This window comes from Pieris rapae, chromosome 16 (assembly GCF_905147795.1).
Source record: "Pieris rapae chromosome 16, ilPieRapa1.1, whole genome shotgun sequence".
NCBI lineage: Eukaryota > Metazoa > Arthropoda > Insecta > Lepidoptera > Pieridae > Pieris > Pieris rapae.
The window spans coordinates 6,711,657-6,732,450 of record NC_059524.1 but is presented as its reverse complement, the minus strand read 5'-3'; the positions used below and the strand labels follow the sequence as shown (position 1 = coordinate 6,732,450).

Here is a 20,794-nt window from a genome sequence, read left to right as displayed (position 1 = left end):
TTGGCTGCTGGCGAAATACACAGATCTTAACCGAAATTAAACATAGACGTCTGATCGCATGCATATAAGTTTTTGTATATATTTTTTTAAATTTGTAAGTGTACAAATTATTATTGCGCGAGTTATGTAACCTAACGTTAGTTAGTAAGTAATAATTTAGTAAATAGAAGCGCAAACAAAATGTAAACAATCATCACACACTTGAAGCCAATATGAATCCTTTTGTTTTTACCAAACCTATAAATTGTATTTTAATATTCTAGTGTCATTTAGTTTTATGAACCTTTAGATATGCCATTCTTGTTTACTTAGCGTCGTAACCCCTCATCCTCATGCCCTATATATATATATATATATACACACGTTATATATATATACTAGTGACCCGCCCCAGCTTCGCACGGGTGCAATGCTGATGAAAAGCAGGTTTTTATTATGTATTGTTATTTCCGTCGCTGGAAAGCTCCGATAATATACGCGTTCGGTCGCTGCTAAATAAGCTGTAATGGGCTGCATAGATCTATATTAAATGAACAAGGTATTTAATTGGATAAGGATTAATGCTGTATTGGTTAAAATCGCTTCGAAAATTAGCCATTATTTGTTGTAAAAAGTAAATGACAAAAAAATTATTGTGGGTTATCCATAAGAGATAGACATATACCATAACAGACTTTTCTGTAGAGCTTTTCAATGTGTACAATACTTAGTACATTATTTTGATAAAACTCGTATAGGGTTCAGCCTGCGTTTGCAATGTAAGCGAAAAAAATGTAATTATTATTTACGACATCACATTAGAAACCAACAACAGTAACAGTACTTCTCCACTTTTTAATGGATGTTATTATATTATTATTGTTATGTTATGTGATATGTTATTATTTATTATATAAACTTTCCTCTTGCTGTTAAAAATCACTCTATCTATTAAAAAAAACCGCATCAAAATCCGTTGCGTAGTTTCAAAGATTTAAGCATACAAAGGGATATAGGGACCTATAGAAAGCGACTTTGTTTTATACTATGTAGTGATATACATTAATCTCGTGTGAAACAATTTTATAACATTATAAATGTGCACAAATTGCATCAATCTCAACTCTCGTCTCTCAAGGACTTACTTTTTGTGTAGACATTATAATATTACCTATATAAGAATCTACTGACTTTTGTAAGTATAATTCTAGTGTAATATATAATTTTATTTTTTGTTAAATTAAATAGTATAGTAGGTAATAATCAATTTTTTAAAATAGAAAATTAAACAAATTTAAAAGTTTGGTCCTCGTGGTAGTGTACTCTGTACAATTAACGCTGGCAGCAGTTTCTCGCTTTATTGCGACCCTTTTTCGGGGCCTTTTTCTAGATCTAGGGCCACCTGCGCCTATGCCCTTGAACCCCACGGCCCAATCCCTACTTCAACAGGTAAAACTAAGGTTGGAGGAAAGACTCTTGTGTTTGACCCGTTTAATATTTTCCGCCTACTCTGCCGCCGCCCCAGCTTTTGTTATTGTCCGAGGGATGTGAGACGGGGTTAGCGTATCCACACAAGTAGCATCCCATCCTAAAGCCTGTCCCATCCTACACAGGATCTGGAATGGAATGGCTGGAACTTTGACGGAGACAATAGATCAGCGTTTGTTATATGTAGATTTTATATTATTAAATGTAGATTCACAAAGAGAATCATCTCAGCTCTTTATAAAGTAAAAAATTGACTTGATATAATTCTAATGTATAATATGTATATATATATATATATATATTATACATAAATATATAAATCGATATTTTCAGTGGGCGGCAAAGCGGGCTAAGAGCGACCCGTGGATTGTCCCCACGGCAGTCAGTCAGAAGGAAGTTTAAGGAATTCATATTTTGACTTTGGCAAGTCAATACTTATCTTTAAAAAGATTAGTAGTAGTAGTAGTAAGTAGCTTCCATAATTATAGAACTTGTAATAAAGACACGATTAGCCCACCGACGACAAGGCTGCATAAAACGAATTATTCTTTCCAAGTAAATTGTATATATTTTTTCAACAAAATCCCTCGTAAGATACAAGAGTTGTCAATAAATAAATTTAAATCATACATTTAAGTAAATCTGCTTGCTAAGGCCTATTAAAAAATAATTGAATATTTAAACGATTCCAGTGCTTGGATATGAGTTGCTCCAGTACCTATAAAGAGGACACGTACTGAATCTCTCGGCTGCATTTCCATACTGGGGCGATCGTCAACATCCACGACTGTTTTAATGTAAAGTGGGAACAAACCGTGATCCATCAAGTTATTTCAGTATGATAAGTATTAATATTATTTGCTTATGTAGGCAAGTTCACATTTCAAAGATCGTCTTGCTCGCTTAAATGTCATTGCTTGTTGCAGCGTCCATGCGTCGGGTTGTCTCTCTCTAAAATATGGTAAAGGAGGCGAATGGCTGGCCATGCGTCATAGACGTGAACGAGTGCTACCTACTTGTGGTGACTGGTCGTACTTGAATTCGTGTATGCGTTGATTTTAGTTATTTCGACTATGTTTGAATTGGTTGCAGCTCCTTACAAACGTTGTGCAAAACAAAACAAAAAGACAAAGTAAGGAGGAGTAAGCGTCCCTGCATATGCCGAGGGATCCAACTCGGCTGCGGGTGCCTGCATGTTGCACCACGCTATATTCTAAAAATTGCTACGCCATGGCCGTAAGAATATTTAATCACCTTCCTAGAAGCTATAGATCGCTACCATGTAATGTTTTCAAGGGGAAGGTGATTGGGTTCTTAAAGGCAAGGTGCTTTTATAGCGTGGGCGACTACCTAGATCATAAGTTTGAAATTAACGCGGGGAACATCACTTCAAATGTTATTAAGTACTAAGTACCTACTAAAAATGATTGGCCCAAGGCATAGCTTAAATGGGAATAGTATTAAAAATCATTGTATTTTGTATTTAAGAATGAATATCAACAATGTAATGTAATAAATAAATAAATAAATAAATGATAACAAGTTAAAATATTACAAAAGAAGTCAAAAGTCAATCTCTACTTAACAACCAAAAAGTTATGAGTACCGATAACCGACCGACCATAGACCATGTCAAATTAGAAGGTAAAAATCTTTATGGAAATTATTATATAAGAAGTGTTTACACTGTTACAGAGTATCTGACCGATAGACTTTAATTTCTTTTATAAAAGTTAAGTTTATTGATAATGTTAAGTACATTCTCCTTATCGCGATGTGAAGTTAATGCAAATAAATAATGTATCTTGTAAGAATAGAAATGTATTAACTATGGTGGAGCCCTCCCACAACATTGCTGTGCCTGACCAAGGTCCTTATTGTAATAAATTATAACGTGTAAAATATTTATATAAGGAATGCAATAAAGATTTGAGTTTGAGTAGCAACATCAGAAGGAAGACTACGGTACAAGACATAACTTAGAAAAAAAATGCCACATGATCAGGGGAAAGGAGAAATGGAGTAAAATAATCACACAATGGTACCAAAGGGATGGAAAGGAAAGAGACCACAAAAAAGGTGGGACGACGACATTTGACAAGTCGCGGGAACAACATGGGGAGGTCTTTGCCACCTGGCAAAGGGACACGCTGCCTGCCTGGAAAAGTGTAAGAAAAGAAAAATCTACGAAAAAAAAAAAATGTTATGTCCAAATTCCAAAAAGAGGCTATGATATATTAAAGAAATACACACATTATCCTTACAGCCTATTCCAAAACGAAAATGTCGAGAAACATTTCATAAAACATCATAAACTACATATATAAAATTAAACAAATAATATACACAAAATCGCTACTGTGAATTCACCCTGCGAACTCGATAGTATATTATATCATATGTATACACAATTCATGTAGAATATGTGTTCTGTGATTAGTAATCTTTACCACAGGCAATCAACCCAGATTTCCTAATTCTAATCATCAATTCTCTATCTAGTATCTGACAGTGCTATTAAATTATTAATTAATTTTGTTAATTTTTATGAACGTGATAAAAAAACTTATTTTAATGAAATGAATAGCTTATCAAATTTGTGACCAAAAAGAGATTTAACATTAATTTGCTGTTGTTACTTATTTAATCGCTTTTAACGTTTACATTGCCCGGTCGTGTTTCACAGTAAAGTAATTACTGTTTCTAAACTTTCTAAGCATGACTTTACCATTACCTATGCCTCCGTGTTCCAATAGAGATGGTGTAAATAGTTGTGACCATTTCGATTACGCCAGTACAATGGCGTCTACATTGTTAGCTCCGGTTAAAACTGAAAAAGATATTCTTGAGCATTCAATGTACGAAGACGACCCAAACGCAAATACTCAATTACCGAATGAAGTTGGATCTGAGCCTCGATGGGGCCCAAGACATCGAGGGGCACAAGAACTCGCTGAACTGTACAGTCCAGGTATCATGGTCATAAAGTTGTTGCAAGTTTTACTAATATTTTTTTACTTCATTACACTTGCATGACTTGGTGAAGGACTGCATGTGAAATAAGGAATAGGCAATGATAGTGTAATTTTGAAATTTCGTAGTTGTTGTAGTTTTAGGTTTATTTTATTAACATTTGTATTCACTATTATACTTTAGAGAAGCTTATATGTTTCTTATATTAACCATAAATATGTTTCAATAATTTATGAATAACACAATAAAGCATAATATCAATAAATCAGTACATATAATTTAAGAACAACCCCATACAAATGACACTGAATAATATAAGAATTCAAAAACTTAAAAATAGCTGTTTGGACCATTAATATTTGTACTCTTATGACTGGTAGTAAATTTAGAATATAATTTTTAAAGTGTAAAATAAGCATTATTATATTACTTGCATCAACAAAATACTTAAACACAGCCTGTTTATTTATTATTTTGGTTTAAGGAAAAAGATTACAAGAATTGGTATGTGTGGTACTGTGTTGCACATTATGTGTGACAGCAGGACTCTTAATGGCTAAATATATTCGTCCTGATGTGTTTTTATTGCTTGCGGCAATTGCTGGTGTTCTAACAGCAGATTTTGCATCAGGATTTGTACATTGGGCTGCTGATACATGGGGTGCGGTAGACCTACCTTTAATAGGCAAGGTAATATTACAACTCACCAAGCTAGTTTATTGTGTATTTCTCGTTAGCTTAATCAATACTAATAGCTTTGGCTATCCACATTGGTTTTGACAATAACATTTGAAAAAATCTAGTTAAAAAAAAACATGAATATTATAATCATGTATGTTGTTTTAATGTATGTGGTTTATTGTGTATATGGTAGTAGTAGTGTTATGAATTGATAACTGTAGTTCCTGCACACTATTTTTTAGATGTTATTCTACAACATTGCTTGTAAATAGTTGATTGTGGTGTGTTTTTACAGCTTGTTGGTTGTGGTTTAACTATAGTTTGATGAGTTTGCATTTTGCTATATTTTTTCAGCTTGAATGAGTAAGTTACCAAAACAATTTTTTTTTTGACAGAAAAAGAAACTTTTGGAATAATCACAAGTGTAATCCCAAAATACTGTACACTTCATTATTTAAAATCAAAATGTATGTGTACATAATACATAGTTTAGGGCACCCAACATCACACCCACAAGCCCTCTAGCATTGATCTGAGTATCTGTGGGTACCAACCCACAGGTGGCGGTATCACTTAACATCTGATGAGCCTCCTGCCCATTTGCCTATTTAAATTAAATAATATTTATGAAATCAGATTTTTGGCTGCTGCTAATACTATATTTAATAATTTACAGAATTTTTTACGCCCTTTTCGTGAACACCACATTGATCCGACTTCAATAACAAGACATGATTTTATTGAAACAAATGGTGACAATTTTGCAATTACAATACCAGTTTTAGCCAGAATTGTATGGCAACTAGCGACATATGATGTTAATGAAATTAACGAGAAATTCCATTGGATATCATACTGGTATCTGTGCTGTATATTTGTGGCAATGACAAATCAGGTAAAAAAATTGTAATATTAGTTTTTAACATTTAGGGGGCAAACGGGCAGGAGGCTCGCCAGAGTGATACTGCCGCCAATGGACACATTGCGAGAAAGCTCGAAAGTGTGTTCTAGCAACACACCTTTAAAGAATTGGTACGCCCTTTTCTGGAAGGACCCTAAATCGAATTGATAGAAGTTGCATTCCATGCCAACATATTTAAGCAACAACAAGGGATCAAACCACGTGTACATGTACATGTTTACCTATATGAATAAAGATATTTTGATTTGATTTTAGAAAGAGCTGGTACTATTTGATTTTGTGCCTTGCCAATTACCGTCTGGCCTTGCCGTACACTAATTTTTGGAGGTTTATTTAGAATTATTTTCTAAATGACCGAACTGTCGTTCGAATTGTCAACGCCCAGTATTCCAATCCTGGCTCACTTTAAGGAGAGTGTCCTCTAATCAGCAACAAAGTGTTTTCTGCGAATTCAACCCGAATTTGGATTAGATTAAGTCGACCCCGGTTACAGTCCGAAACTGCTACGAGTCCACTTTCCACGAGTCCACGACGAGAACCCGCGGCACAAATGAATATTGCAATTTGTACCCCAGGTAGGAGATATAGGAAGTATCAGCCGAAATCATCAGAATGGTATCTGAGTCTCGATCAGAAAGAGCAATGCCAACTTTCCAGAGTCTAAATTTTAGTAGACAGCGTGGATTTCGGAATTGAGCCGTCTAAAATTTGTGAAGTTCACGGCAAGTGCGGAAGGGGGTGCGTCTGTTAGTTTGCCCCGATATCGATAAGTAACTAACTGATGTTGGAATTCCTAACGTGCAGAATTGCCCCCTCTTCCCCCAAAACACAACATTAACATTCCAGAATTATAGCAATATTAACATTCCAGATCCACAAATGGTCACACACTTATTTTGGATTACCAGCGTGGGTGGTGTGTTTGCAAGAGTGGCATATAGTGTTGCCACGTCGTCATCACAGAATCCACCACGTTGCGCCGCACGAGACTTACTTTTGCATTACAACCGGTTGGTTGAATTGGCCTCTTGAGAAATTACACTTTTGGTCCATTCTTGAAAATATTATTGAAGCTTTAACAGGCTGTAAGCCCAGAGCTGATGATATGAAGTGGGCCCAGAAACGTTCCTAGAAATAGCCTGTCTTTAGTTAGGCTAAAATGATATTCTAACAATTGTATAATGTAAGTTTAATAACACGTTTATTTACGGCAGCAATACTAAAATTTACGCCTAATTTTACACGCAAAATTGTATTTTCTCTTAAATTGTAACTGTTTAAGGGTTTTGTAAGAGAAGAAAGACTTGCCCGGTTAGACTATCTGGGCACTTAATGTTTATGAAAATTTTCTTGATTGTCAATTTGGAAAATCAAATGTTTCATATTTTCGATGTTTTAATTTTTTTATGTTTCTTTTATAAAACAAACAAACAACTTTCAAAATTGTATCGAAATGTTGTTTATATTGGGATTCCGTTATTTGTTTTGGAAACCCCATTAAAAAGTGGACTAACGGTGAACGCCTAATGCTTCAATAAGTGGTGTAAATAGTAAATACTCTTGGACAATATTTGGTGATATTTTACCTAGAAAATACTTTATCTTGGGAAAACACTACTCCCAGAACCAAAGAAAATTTTCTATTAAAAGGCATTCATTTAAAGTGTCAGATTATTATAGGAATGATAAGTTAAAATTATATTTGTATTATCAAGTTCAACATTATTAACGTTTATTGCTGAGAAATCTATTTATAGACTGTCATTTTCATTTTTATTACTATTACATCTTAAAATACTTGTTCCAAGTAAAAGTTACAAAAAAGTTAAAGTTATCTTTAAATTTGACTGGCATATATTTTTTTTCATTAAAAGATGTCAAACAAATTCATTCGACCGTAGGTAAGTTAAGGTTTTATTGAAAATTAAATCGAGATATTGTTTCATTTTGGACTATGTTAACGAATTCTCGGAAAAACCTATCTATAGATACAAAGTTTCAACGAGTAATGATTGACCTATACGAGATGATAGACAATATTTGTTATTTTCGCTTTTTTTATTTATTAACATGCCAAGGAATAAATATTTATTAAATCACTCAATATTATTAGGTCATATACGCACAACCATCTAATTGCGTGGAAACACTATTGCTTTTAAACTTTGACGGTCCGACTTGTAGATTTTTAACTAAAGTTATCATTAATCTGTTTTCACGCTGTTATAATGAGACGGATCGAAATACGAGCAAATCATATATATATCATATATAAACATAAATGCTCGCAGATCCCTAATCGGGTGTTACGCGTTGATCTAAGATATTTACATAAAAATGTGTTTTTTTTTAGGCAGTAGTTAGTACTAAACTCATAGTAATGCTACAGATGTTACAGTGTTTACAAACTTTACACAAAATTGTGAGATTATAAATTATGCATGTATTTTTAAAAAAGGTTGTGCAATATTTTCTTTAAGGTACTATATATTAGGTAACATGGATTTTTTTTGTATAAATTCGTTTGTACTTTCATACGTAATACAAAATATGATTTTTAGCATCGTTAAGTATTAAAAGATATACCTGTGATATTCCAAAGTAAGAAGACATTTTGAGCTAATAATGTACAAATAGTCGTTAAAAGTATTTTTTTTAACCCTTAGATCGTATATTTCACATATTTTGCAAATTATTTAAGTATAATTAATTTGGCTGAAAATTTCTGAACTTTTAAATGTATATTCATTAGACATTGGTGCTATTTCTGATACAACTCAAAATCATGCTAAATACATTGGATAAAATACATTTTAATTTGATGTAGGTTAAATGTGCTTTATTAAAAACTGAGTGATATAATAAAATTTCTATCAAATATTTCGTTGCTTCAGTTGCGGCTAAATATAAGTAAATTAAATTTAATTATTAAAATAAAAATAATTTAATTAATAAACAAATCCATAAAATATAAGTTGACTTATATGTTATGGATTTGTTTACGGCTCTTACTTTATTTAAATCTTGTTTAAAATGTATATTACAGAACTAGCACCAATATCTATTTTAGATGTTAAGGACAATTTATTGTGCATTAAGAAACCTTTTAAGTGCCTTACATAAGGTCCCATTAACATAGCGCATTAAAATATTTCACAGCATTCATATTTAAAAAATAAAATTCATTTAAGTCTTTGTTTTTTTTTTAACTATATCTCGCCTTTACCGTATTTTCTCTGCAGGGCAAATAAGGGTCAGCTTGAACGTAGATAAAATGTATGTAAAATTAATAAAATATTGGTTTTGTACCCCTTCAATCTGCAAGTGCTTAAACCGTTTATAATTAAATGTAGTGTTCCGCGGTGCTACGTTACATATTTTTTCGTAGTTTTAACAACTTCAAAAGTACCATATTTTTAATCACTTGTATAGATTTATGGCGAAATTAGAGCGCGGCTACCGAATCAAGAAATTCCGTAACGAAAATAAACCTAATAAACGATGACGTAAAATAGGTGCGGCCAATACGCGTTAAAACAGGACAACGCATACTGCGCCTCACTGCTCACATCTGTCTGACGTGATTGGTGACGTAGCGCAGGTGCGTTATCGTGCAGTTAGAGTAGGACAGAACGCATACTGCGTAATGTCTGACGAGTTGGTGACGTAGCGTAAGCACGGCCGATACGCGTGAGACTGAGACAGACTATATAGACGTGTTCCCACTATGTCGTTGACGATTTCTATCGTGTGTCAGCCTCTAGAAGAGGCTTCTGTACACAATGGACGAAGCTTTTTTTGTGATGTATTTATGTGGATGAAACGAATGACAGGTAAAAATAGAAGATATTGGGTGCACCCAAATCTGAGGGCTTTCCCTCAGATTTGATTTGTAAATCTTTATTTACTGTGGTAAAATTTCAGAACTTAATAACTGAATTAAGAAGTGACATCGATTAGCTTTTCAATTACATAGTTACATACAGTACCGGACTAAGCCAGCGCGAGGCCTGTAGTAAATTTTGTAAAAGGTCAAGTTTAGGGTATTAAATAAAACATAACTATAGATAGACTTTTATGCAAATCATGATCTACTATACTGTATACATAATATATTCAACAAAGTGAGATGATTAAGACGTTCTTTAGTCTAAATATATCGATTATAATAAAACAGTAGAACATTACGGTATAAAGTTTGCAAAATACTTTCTTATTTTTACGATTTAACGTGGCGAAATCCGATTTTAGTTTTTAAGGTGGAAGTGAAGTAAGTTGCGCTGCTATGTAAATTAATATTTTTCGAAGTTATACTTCTTTAGGCGCGTTATGAAAAATTGATGAGAGTGACACAAAATTAACAGAATGAAGTTGCCCACTAAATCGCTCATTAAGTTGAGGAAAAAATCCTACCAAAAAACAGAAATGGAACCTCAGATACTGGCGCATGTTGGCACGTAACTTCACCCTCCACGGACTCTTGGGTGGCTAACTTCAATTTGGTATGGAACGTTAGAAACTGGCGGTTTTAACAAAAATACCAGCACTCGAAAAATCGTGTTAAAATTGGTGTTATAGACGATTAATGGTCTTACCCCATTTTTCATCTTGCCCCCACTTGGCACTTACCTTACTTATAATGTACTCTGTGGTAACCTAAGTGAAAACTCAAACTATCATAAGTCAAGTTAGTCAAGTCGACCTTATCATTAATCATTGAGGTTTAAAATTTGAATCTAATTTCTCATAAATCCTCAATGGCGAAAGATATTAGATAATCAAAAAATTGTATAACACCTTAATTTAATAAAACTAACCTTTAACTGGATTTGTAAATCCTACTTCATCATAAATGAAAGCAACATGGACACAGTCAGCACACCTGGTTCAGATGATTATAGAGATTCGTTTAGTTCCATCAACGAAAGACCAGTCGATGATATATCGCTGGAATTTTTCTACAAACCACATACTATTACGTTATTAGCGGTTTCCATAGCTGCTGTTATTCATACAGCTTTTGTCAGGCAAGTAAATCCTTATGGCTTCCTTTCTGCTATTCATTTGTACTTTTCTCTTATAGATTAACATCATATTTTTAATATATTACTAGATCTGTAACTGTGCATGAATGTTTAGGTATTCTATAAGCTGGGTATGCATGCATAGTCTTGAGTTGAATCTGCTCTTAATAATTGCTTTAATTTTATTTTCAGAGATGAAATCAACATCCAAGACAATATATGGTCTGGTATCTGTTGTGTTGTTTTCTTTTTTTTAATCATATCGGTACTTACTTTCCCAAATGGCCCTTTTACTAGACCTCACCCTGCTGTGTGGAGGATTGTGTTTGGCATGTCAGTCTTGTATTTATTGGCATTGCTATTTCTCTTATTTCAAAATTACTCTACCGTATATGATATAATGTATTGGATTGACCCAGAGTTGCGCAACTTTCATATAGATATGGAGAAGGTAAAAAAAATTTTTAGATCACTAGCTAACTTTTTACTTTTAATAGTTTCCTCAAAAACATCCATCTTTTTAAAATTACTTAAATTGGAAAGTATTAATATTGGTTGTGTTTAAGGATGTTATTATGGCTTGGGATTCAATGAATAATATTAAATTATCCCTTATGTTATACAGTTACTATAATTATTATTTTATTTCAGGAGTATGCAGTTAATTGTAGTGACCTAAGTAAAATTTGGTCCAGACTCGATGTTTATGCCTGGGGCCATTTCTTAGGATGGATGTTTAAAGCTATTCTTTTTAGGCATGCTGGTCTATTGTGGGCTATATCAATAATGTGGGAAATAACTGAAATAGCCTTTGCTCATTTATTGCCTAATTTTTTGGAGTGTTGGTGGGATTCAATTATTTTAGATGTTTTATTATGTAATGGATTTGGGATATGGTGTGGTCTAAAGATATGTAAAGCTTTAGAAATGAGGGAATATAAATGGGTCAGTATAAGGTAAATTTAATTTCAATAATAATTTTTTAGGTCTAATATCCATAAATTTCTTAATCTATGAATAAAAAAGGTAGTTACTTTACCCTGAATTAAATTATTCAAATCAAAGAGTCTGAATTATGTTTAGCTTCACTGTTTCTGAGATCAGAGGAACATAAATTTCACTTTATATTAATAATACCATTTACATACAACAAAGAAGTACTTAATGATGTGCTAAATTAATAATATACCAGAGATGATTAACTTGATTTAAACTCCAATGATTTTGGTATTCCAAACACAAATACCTGAACAAGTAAAATAAGTACAGCCCCAGCTCACAAGTAGACATAGCAATTACTCTATTATTGTTATATTCAATTTCTTTATGAAAATTAACTAAAGAACCATAAGAAGACCTTACTGAAATTTTAATTGTTTTAGGGACATCTCATCAACAACAGGTAAAATTAAAAGGGCGATACTTCAATTTACTCCAGTTCAGTGGACTCCTGTGCGATGGCTGGACCCAAACTGTACTTACATGAGATTCTTTGCTCTCAGCCAACTTGTAGTTTTCTGGCAGATATCAGAACTGAACACATTTTTCTTAAAACATATTTTTGAAATGCCACCTTCCCATCCTCTAGTTATTGCTCGACTAGTTCTGATTGGTGTAATTGTCGCTCCTTCTATTAGGTAAAGTAATATTTCTGTATATTTTATGATTTAATTAGTATTTTTTATAAAAATAAGTAATTCTTTAAAGTTATTTATTTACTTTAATAGGTTATCAGTCAGAAGACTGACTATGACTTAAAATAATTCCATTTTTAAAAGTGTAAACTTCTGTATATTTTGTATATCATACATATTGACTGTGTGGTCAATATATATTTTCTGTTGTCACTAGAAACCTCTAGAAATGAAGACCTCTAAAAATCATTTATGCATAACAGTAAGTGAGTCTGTTTCAATAAATTAATGAATTAATAAATCATGTATTGATTTACTTACTTCATGTGATGGGTTGTAATCTTCAATATACAGAATTTGTCTAATCTTAGCATAATCATAATAGATTCCCTTTCTACATAAATAAAATTGTGTATTTTCAGACAATATTATACATATATAACTGATCCAAACTGCAAAAGAGTTGGTACGCAGTGCTGGGTTTATGGTGCAATTATGGTGACAGAGTCAATGCTGTGCATAAAGAATGGGAAGGAGCTTTTTGGACAAACACATGTGTCAAATGTTGTAGTATGGCTAGTCATACAAATTCTAGTCTCAGTAGCATGTGTCTATGGTGTTGTGTTATATGATGGATATTTTAAGGTAATAAAACATACTAAGGTTACAGAGGTAAGACAGTTATAAGAGTTAAAACTCTCCACATGCATTGGTTTAAAAGTTGTTCATCACTGTGCCTATTTGTATCATGGCAGAATTTTAAATCTAAAAATATGATATGTCGTTAACTTATAATTGAGGTGAACATAAAAATATAAATTGCATTTTTAAATATTTTGTTGTTATTTTAATAAATATTGACAATGTCTTTTTTAGCCTAAAAGTTTAAGTACGAGCGTTGCAAAAAAAGATAACTGAAGAGTGTAAGTATAGTTTAGATTTTTTGTGTGTAAATTAATTTTTTGTATTAAACTTTCTTTAGATGTAAGGGGGCGACAGAACGTTTAAAAAAACACTACGTAATTTATGGACGCCCCCTGATCAGCAATTGTTTTGAAACAACTAGTTAATTTTTTCTAATAACTAAACTGTTTGTAATTATAATAAGTATACATATATTTTTTCATTACAGGTGGACAGCCGTAATGCGATTAATTTGTGTGGCTAGATAATTACTAGCCAGAGGCAAATACTTTCAAACCAAATATTACATTAGATAGAGTATTTAAGATGCCTAGAGGAATTACACATAAGACTTTTCAGATTTGTTTGTTATGCAACTCGTACAACACCTATGAAATAAATATTGTTTTCATAAGGAGAATTTTCAACAACAAAAAGAAAATTACTAAACCTCACTATTATATTACTAAACACACAATGTCAATATGTGATCACTTCTGTTGGGTAACTAGTTTGTATTAAAAATGTCCTTGTGGGTAATTCCTCTGTCATATAAGCTAATAAGTAGCTAAGTATCATTATTTATTTATAAAATACCTCAAATTTCATATGTTTCTGGTGTGAATGAACTGAAGTTATAAACTTATGTTATATCAAGATATTATTTAAGACCAAATACTTAAGAAGCTTATTAGGTTTTTTGTAATTTTTTGAATGTACAATTTTATATTACTTGGTGTCTTCCATAACCCTTTTATGTTTTGTTAATATGTCCAATACCTCATTTATTATATATTGAGGGGACTATCCAAATGGAAATGTAATATGTAAATTGATTGCAATGGTACTAAGATGAATAACCTATATACAAAAATTTATAACAATTCTTAGTCATCGACGAAATATTAATAATTACATGCCATGTCTAATGACAATCTTACTTTTATTGTATGAAATTTGCAGTACCAAGACAACATTGATGTGTTATGTATATTTTTTTCTTGGGTCTTGTTTGTACTTAGTGCTGCTTTAAAATAAATTATAAAACAATAGCAATCTGTTGTATTGAATATTTGAATATGTTTTACTACTAAATCAAATTTAATATAAACTTAAATTTTCTAGTAAGCTATAGAATTGAGTGTTGAATTGTAGTGCTTTAATATGAAATACAATCTCATTTTAAATAAATTAATGAGATTTAAAACTACTACGAAAAAAGTCTGGAATAGAAGAGGCATTGTTATGGGGTTGAATAGTAATTAATTACATTGACTGGTGTTTATTATACTTCTTTTCTTAAAATATAATATTAATGGTTTATATATCAATGCCATCAGAAGTTTATGTCATATTTGATAATTATTAAAAAAAATTACAAAGAACACTCACAAGCCAACCAATATTATTTATGAAGGAATTAAATTTTGAATCAATTATGTTAATAACTAAATGTACACAAGAAATTGATTAACTTACATATGTCAATATTATACATGGTTAATATTTACTTCAAACTTCTATAAGTTTTCCTGAACAACAGCTACATGGATAAAAGTTGCTCAAATCCATTGTCTTAAACTTCTTATTTAGTAATGAACTGTTTTGCAAATCTTCCAGGAGTTCTCGAATCCGGGCCATTTCATTTAACCTTGACTCTGTTTTCAAATAACCTGATATTTCTTTATCCTCAGCCAATCTGAATAAAAGTTCTCGGAGTTCGCCCAAAAGATCCCTTAACTCATTACATTCCTTTTCAAAAATTTTCAGTTGATGAATTCTATCTTCATCTCTCTTCTTCAACAAACTTCTCTGTTGTTGATAGAGTGCAACATATTCACATATAGTATCAGTTTCATTCTGTAGTTGAAGTATAATATGTTCTAATCTATGTTTTTCATCAGATAAATTAGCAACTTCATCCATTATACACATAAACCGTTCTTGAAGTTTGCACATAGCATCTTCTTTAGGAATACGATTACTTACTTCACAAAGTGTGTCAATATTTGTTGGATTCACATTCATTGATTTCAATGACTCAGTTGGTGAACTTAAACCATTATTATTATCTTCTACGTGACTCGATTCATTTTCATGTTGACTATGATTAAAACTCTCTACAGGTGATTCTGCAGTCACAGATGCTACTGTTTGTTTTTGTAAAGAGTCATTGTATTTCTTTGCAAGTTCTCGCCATTCATTTTGAAGTCTTATCATTTCCTCATCCTTTGCCTTTAGATTATTTTGCATAATCTTGCCCTTTTCTTCAATTTCAGCCAGTCTTAACATAAGCTCTTTACTTAAATTTTTCTCATGAGTTAAAATTTCAGTTAACTCTAGTTTGTCTTTTGTCTGTAAATTAATAAATAATTTAACATATATTTTATTAGTTGCAGCAGTTAAAATAAATATTAGTGTAATATATCCTTTCTAGATTTAAACCTGAATGTATTATCTAAACAAAGTATATCAGTCATAATTATATGTTTCAGAAGCTTTGTTTTAATTAACTTACCATTTTAATAACAACTTCTTCAAGATCTTTGACATCAGTTTTTAATTTAAGATTCTGCTCAGTAGCTCTTTGAGCTGCTATTTTATCACTGGTCATGTCTGCAGTTAGTTTTGCTACACTTATTGTCTCTTGATTGTCACGCAACTCTTTTTCCTGAAGGTCTTCTATTTTCACAACACTAGCTTGATACTGATCTAGAAGTTCCTTATACTGTTTACTGTTTACTTCTAACTCTTTCTGCAAACACCAATGCAGTTAGTATACACAGTAATGTACCAATTTACATTTATACAATATAAACCTGGCTATAATGTATGAATGTATATTGTTATAAACTGCAAATATTACAAAATAAACATAAAATTACAATTAAACAAATAGTGAAGTAATGTAAAATGCTAGTGGAGTGCATTTATTAATCTTAGTAAATTTACAAACCTGTAGCAACAGTATTTGCTTTTGCAATTCAGATGTATCAACTTGGGTTTCCATCTCAAAATCTTTTTTATTAAACTTCTGAAATCTTATCTCCATATCCCCTATTTGCTCAATGAGGCTGCTCTCGCGGTCAGAAAGCATTTCAACTTCCTTTGCTAACTGCTCATTTTTCAGTTTACTAGTATTAAGTTGTTCTTTTAAATCTGATAGGTAATGTTGATAGTGAGATACTACATTATCTTTTTCTTGCTGAAGACTTGTGATTTTTTTGTTTAACATGTCAATTTCTTGATGTAATTGCTCCAGCACCTCTTTATTAGAGTTGCTGTTAACATTAACTGTATTATCACTAGATAATTGTTGCAACTGCAGTTGAGTAACTTCCAATTGATTAAGATATAAATTGACTTGGTTCAGAAGATGAGCATTGTCTGACTCTTTAGAGGAAATTATGGACTTAGTTAACTCTAACTGTTCCAATAAATTATTATTTTCATTCCTTAGGGTCTGATTACAGTTTGTTAATTCCAAAATAACTTCATCTTTTTTATTACAATCTTGTTTTAATATTAATGTGTTATCTTTTAAATTCTTAATTTCCCACTCAAGTGTAGAAATATTTTGTTTAGATATGTGATGATTAGCTTTTTCTTCTGCATACATAGTTTCACATGCAGATAATTTTTGTTGTACAGATCTTACTTCATTTTCTAAAGAGTTTTGATTGTAAATGAAATATTCATTTACTTTTTCATTATGTAAATTACTCTCTATTGCAATGGTATTTGTTTGAAATGATTCAGAAACAATACTATTGATTTCATCGCTAGCAGATGTTGGTTCTACTGTAAATTCTAATGGGTATATTTCAGTGCTAGGAATATTTTGGATATGAGTTGGTTCATTTTTTTCACTGACTGTATCATTATGATCTTTTTGCGTCTTCTTTTGTTGGTGATCCTTTAACTGTAAATGTCACAGTAATAAAAACATATTGTTTCGTCAATAGAAATTGTTCTATACTACACTTTACTTACCTTCCTACGAGCATTGGCTAATTTCTCAGCTCGGGTATCCATTTTTATAATTTAAAACTATTTTAAATCTGTCGAAAGTCAAGTATCATTTACAATAGAAATTACCATTCTATATAAATTATTTTAACAATTTCCTTAGGATATTACTATTTATTTTATATAAAGTTGTTGTACTCTAAAGTTTAAATTGGCATCTATACACGATTTCAATTGTAAGTTGTGACGTGTTTGTCATTTTCAAGTGGCAGGATACCACAGACTGGAAAAAATATATATTCGCGCCGCTGATCCCTTCAGCGCATGCGCAAGTCATGTTCCCAATTAAAAATAGAGCCAATAAGAGGTTCTTTAAAAATAATAAAATATACATAATATATAGATGTAATTATTTATATATAAAATGATGTCTCTCTTGTATAGATGGATGATTCATATTAATTCATACAAATAAATAAGGCTTAATTTTTTTGTATGAATTAATATGAATAAAAAACAAATTAAGGTATTGATAATTTATTTATATACTTAAGGACTATGAAGATCCCATAAGTCTAATTTCTTTCCTATGTTGGTGTCAAAAATCAATGTGTTCGCCTCAGTAGAAAGAGCTTGAGAATGTCAGTTATATTACAACAAAACTATAACCCTAATCTGTTCTAAATTTGCATGAAGTAGGCAGGCATACATATAATGAAGTATGATGGCCCCAAGATTGATAAATATAAGAACAGTTAAAAGGCACAATTAAAAATCATGTTATGTTAATATTTTTTATTTAAAATATATATTCTTGACATCTCTTTGGTAGGTATAGTGCATTAAAAGATAAATATTAAGTTAAAGCAGAAATAAAAGTATGCATTTATCAGTTAGATTTTTATTTTTTGTATATAAAATTTAATCAAAACTTATTTATAATCTTTAAAATCAGACAGAAATGATCAGTTGAAAGAAATTCCTTTTGATTCTTCGCATTAACCAATTAATTGTACACGTGTACAATGGAGTTCCATTCAAGATGACACACTAATAACACAACATAGTATGCCACATAGACAATGTTGTATTAAAATTTTATAAATAATGTTGTTTCCGAAGGCTCTAAGCACCTATTACGGTCTGTTGCAGAAACATAACAGCTTATTATGCCATGTTGAATACAAATGAGACATAAGATGATTGGCATGGAATAGATTAATAATGAATTATAGTGTCTTTTGTAATAACTCCATTATTGGTATATTCTTACTCATAACACAAGTATTGTAAGACTATATTAAGAATAAGACTAAACATCGTCTATTGTTGGTAGCCAAAATGCCATATTTGTACATGCAGATGCTAGAAGCATATATTTAGGGTTAAACTGAACACATTGTATGGGTGCTGGATGATCTCCATTAAGAACACATACTTTGTATCCAGTATCAGCATTCCAAACATGAACTCTTCCATCAGTTGAACCACTGAAAATGTATTGTGAATCAGGACTAAATGATGCTTCTATTGGTATACCTTTATTATTAAGGTGGCCTGTAAATGTTTGCAATGGAGTCCCATGATATGCATCAACTAATCTAATTATTGAACCATTTGTACTTATAAGCATGGTTTTTCCATCTCTCGAAAATTTCAATCCTGTCCAATCACATTCTTTTTCATGGTTCAATTTGAATGTAACAAAAGGACCTTTATCAAAAGATCTTAAGTCATACAATTTTATACTTTCTGAGTTTACACCAGCAGCAAATATTAATCCCTCTGGATCATATGCGGCTACAGGTCTTCCCGAAAGATGCATGAGGCCTTGGCAATTTGGAGACCGTAAATCCCAAAGACGTAATGTTTTGTCTAACGAACCAGAAAGGAATGTATCCTCTACAGGAGATAAGCAAAGCGTAACAACTTTTTTAGTGTGTCCTGGAAAATATCGGATATATTTGTTATCATGTAGAGACAAATACCTGATGGTGTCATCTACTTTGGTGGAACTGTGTATAGCAGTGTTCTTTGCGTGCGTAAAATGTATCAAGTCAACACCATATTTTTTACTGTTTACAGTTATCATTTGGGTTCCCTTTTCGCAATCATAAATAACTATCTGGTCATCTTCACTACACGATATAAGAGTTTCACCACTCGGGGAAAAGTCAATGCTATTTATTTTGTCAGTATTTTCACGAAACACCTTCGCCACTTTGAAACTTCGAACCACTGGATCCACTAACTTTATCATTCTCGGATCTTAGAATTCAAATTTTGGCCTATAAAATTATTTTACTTGATTGTCTTAATGATTCTTTGTAATACATGAAATTAAAATAATAACGTTTTTACGAAACGCTGTTAACCGAATTGTAAAGTGTTTATAGTATATACTGGATATGAACACTACATACATATAAAGTTTTTAGCGCTAATAAGCTTCGTTTGCAGTATTTTTTTTATTATCGTTTGCAGTAGAAGGCACAGTGTTGCCAGATGGTCTTGGGCAACCCCTAGACTAATTTGATTTCTCCCCAGAAATCCGTCCAGTGTTAAGAAACATGTGACCCGAGTGACTCATATAACCCAAGAAGGTAATAAAGTTGTAGCTTCAACTTCTAAAATTCCAGGAAAAAATTGAAACCGAGAGAGATTTTTGGAAATAGACGAGTTTGATAAATGTGCTATAAGGCTATGATACACTCTTTTTTTTTGTCGTCAAAAAAGAAATTCCGACCGATCATAAGCTTTGGCTAGCATTTAAAACAGATATCGATTTCAAATACAGCAAAACGACTTTAAGGTTTATAAAATAAAGAAGCATGGTGTACAAATGTAAAAAGTGCCAATCCAAACGTAAAATTTTAATGGTAAGTAGGTACGTAAGTGGTACCGCATAAGGTAGAAATTCATTTAGCGCTTCGAGGGTTTCACTCACGCATATTAAGTAAAAGAACGTGTTTTGCGCTTCCGAGCATTTCGTGTTGTGGATTCAAATAGTATCCCCTAAAAAATCTGCCTATTCCGAACTCATTAAAAATACCTTAATTGTATTTTTTAAATCGAGTGAATGTTATTTGCTCTATGGACTAATAGTATATTAAAGAGTACTAATAACTAATTCATATATTTTCTGACATCAAGACTAATCGGCCGAACCCAAACAGCTTCTGGGTAACTAAGTTCACATTTGTGTGGTTCCAATACAAATC

The 20,794-nt window shown here is 31.8% G+C and overlaps 4 protein-coding genes across 5 annotated transcripts; 2 read left to right on the top strand and 2 right to left on the bottom strand.

Annotated features, from left to right (window-relative positions):
• The first annotated feature begins 3,900 nt into the window (after positions 1 to 3,900).
• Positions 3,901 to 9,238, top strand: LOC110998651 (plasmanylethanolamine desaturase). The gene is made up of 4 exons (XM_022267388.2): positions 3,901 to 4,438; positions 4,925 to 5,130; positions 5,798 to 6,016; positions 6,915 to 9,238. Exons 1-4 carry the CDS (start codon positions 4,186 to 4,188, stop codon positions 7,173 to 7,175), a joined length of 939 nt encoding a protein of 312 aa, XP_022123080.1. The 5' UTR covers positions 3,901 to 4,185; the 3' UTR covers positions 7,176 to 9,238.
• A 1,453-nt stretch (positions 9,239 to 10,691) lies between these two features.
• LOC110998678 (phosphatidylserine synthase) lies at positions 10,692 to 14,660 on the top strand. 2 transcript variants are annotated; one of them, XM_022267433.2, is made up of 7 exons: positions 10,692 to 11,070; positions 11,260 to 11,518; positions 11,719 to 12,023; positions 12,450 to 12,704; positions 13,124 to 13,373; positions 13,578 to 13,624; positions 13,834 to 14,660. In XM_022267433.2, the coding sequence occupies exons 1-6, from the start codon at positions 10,907 to 10,909 to the stop codon at positions 13,617 to 13,619; spliced, it is 1,275 nt and encodes a 424-aa protein (XP_022123125.2). In that variant the 5' UTR covers positions 10,692 to 10,906; the 3' UTR covers positions 13,620 to 13,624; positions 13,834 to 14,660. The 2 variants fall into 2 exon arrangements, with proteins under 2 accessions (XP_022123125.2, XP_022123126.1); XM_022267434.2 differs by having other exon boundaries at positions 10,696 to 11,070; positions 13,124 to 13,346.
• Positions 14,529 to 17,853, bottom strand: LOC110998677 (golgin subfamily A member 2-like). Its single transcript, XM_022267431.2, has 4 exons — positions 17,598 to 17,853; positions 16,561 to 17,526; positions 16,123 to 16,359; positions 14,529 to 15,959 (listed from the first exon to the last, which is right to left on the bottom strand). Exons 1-4 carry the CDS (start codon positions 17,637 to 17,639, stop codon positions 15,117 to 15,119), a joined length of 2,088 nt encoding a protein of 695 aa, XP_022123123.2. The 5' UTR covers positions 17,640 to 17,853; the 3' UTR covers positions 14,529 to 15,116.
• An 878-nt stretch (positions 17,854 to 18,731) lies between these two features.
• LOC110998661 (WD repeat-containing protein 82) lies at positions 18,732 to 20,091 on the bottom strand. The gene has a single exon (XM_022267406.2). It carries the CDS (start codon positions 19,831 to 19,833, stop codon positions 18,886 to 18,888), a length of 948 nt encoding a protein of 315 aa, XP_022123098.1. The 5' UTR covers positions 19,834 to 20,091; the 3' UTR covers positions 18,732 to 18,885.
• Between the last annotated feature and the right edge of the window lie 703 nt (positions 20,092 to 20,794).

Bases quoted from the DNA above. Each gene is read 5' to 3' on its own strand.
- LOC110998651 (XM_022267388.2), top strand. From the start codon at position 4,186: ATGACTTTACCATTACCTATGCCTCCGTGTTCCAATAGAGATGGTGTA. The intron at 5,131-5,797 runs GTAATATTACAA...AATAATTTACAG, and splicing joins ACCTACCTTTAATAGGCAAG to AATTTTTTACGCCCTTTTCG. The intron at 6,017-6,914 runs GTAAAAAAATTG...TTAACATTCCAG, and splicing joins TTGTGGCAATGACAAATCAG to ATCCACAAATGGTCACACAC.
- LOC110998678 (XM_022267433.2), top strand. From the start codon at position 10,907: ATGGACACAGTCAGCACACCTGGTTCAGATGATTATAGAGATTCGTTT. The intron at 11,519-11,718 runs GTAAAAAAAATT...ATTTTATTTCAG, and splicing joins TTCATATAGATATGGAGAAG to GAGTATGCAGTTAATTGTAG. The intron at 13,374-13,577 runs GTAAGACAGTTA...TGTCTTTTTTAG, and splicing joins AACATACTAAGGTTACAGAG to CCTAAAAGTTTAAGTACGAG.
- LOC110998677 (XM_022267431.2), bottom strand. From the start codon at position 17,639: ATGGATACCCGAGCTGAGAAATTAGCCAATGCTCGTAGGAAG. The intron at 17,527-17,597 runs GTAAGTAAAGTG...TGACATTTACAG, and splicing joins TAGCCAATGCTCGTAGGAAG to TTAAAGGATCACCAACAAAA. The intron at 16,360-16,560 runs GTTTGTAAATTT...TGGTGTTTGCAG, and splicing joins AGCAAATACTGTTGCTACAG to AAAGAGTTAGAAGTAAACAG.
- LOC110998661 (XM_022267406.2), bottom strand. From the start codon at position 19,833: ATGATAAAGTTAGTGGATCCAGTGGTTCGAAGTTTCAAAGTGGCGAAG.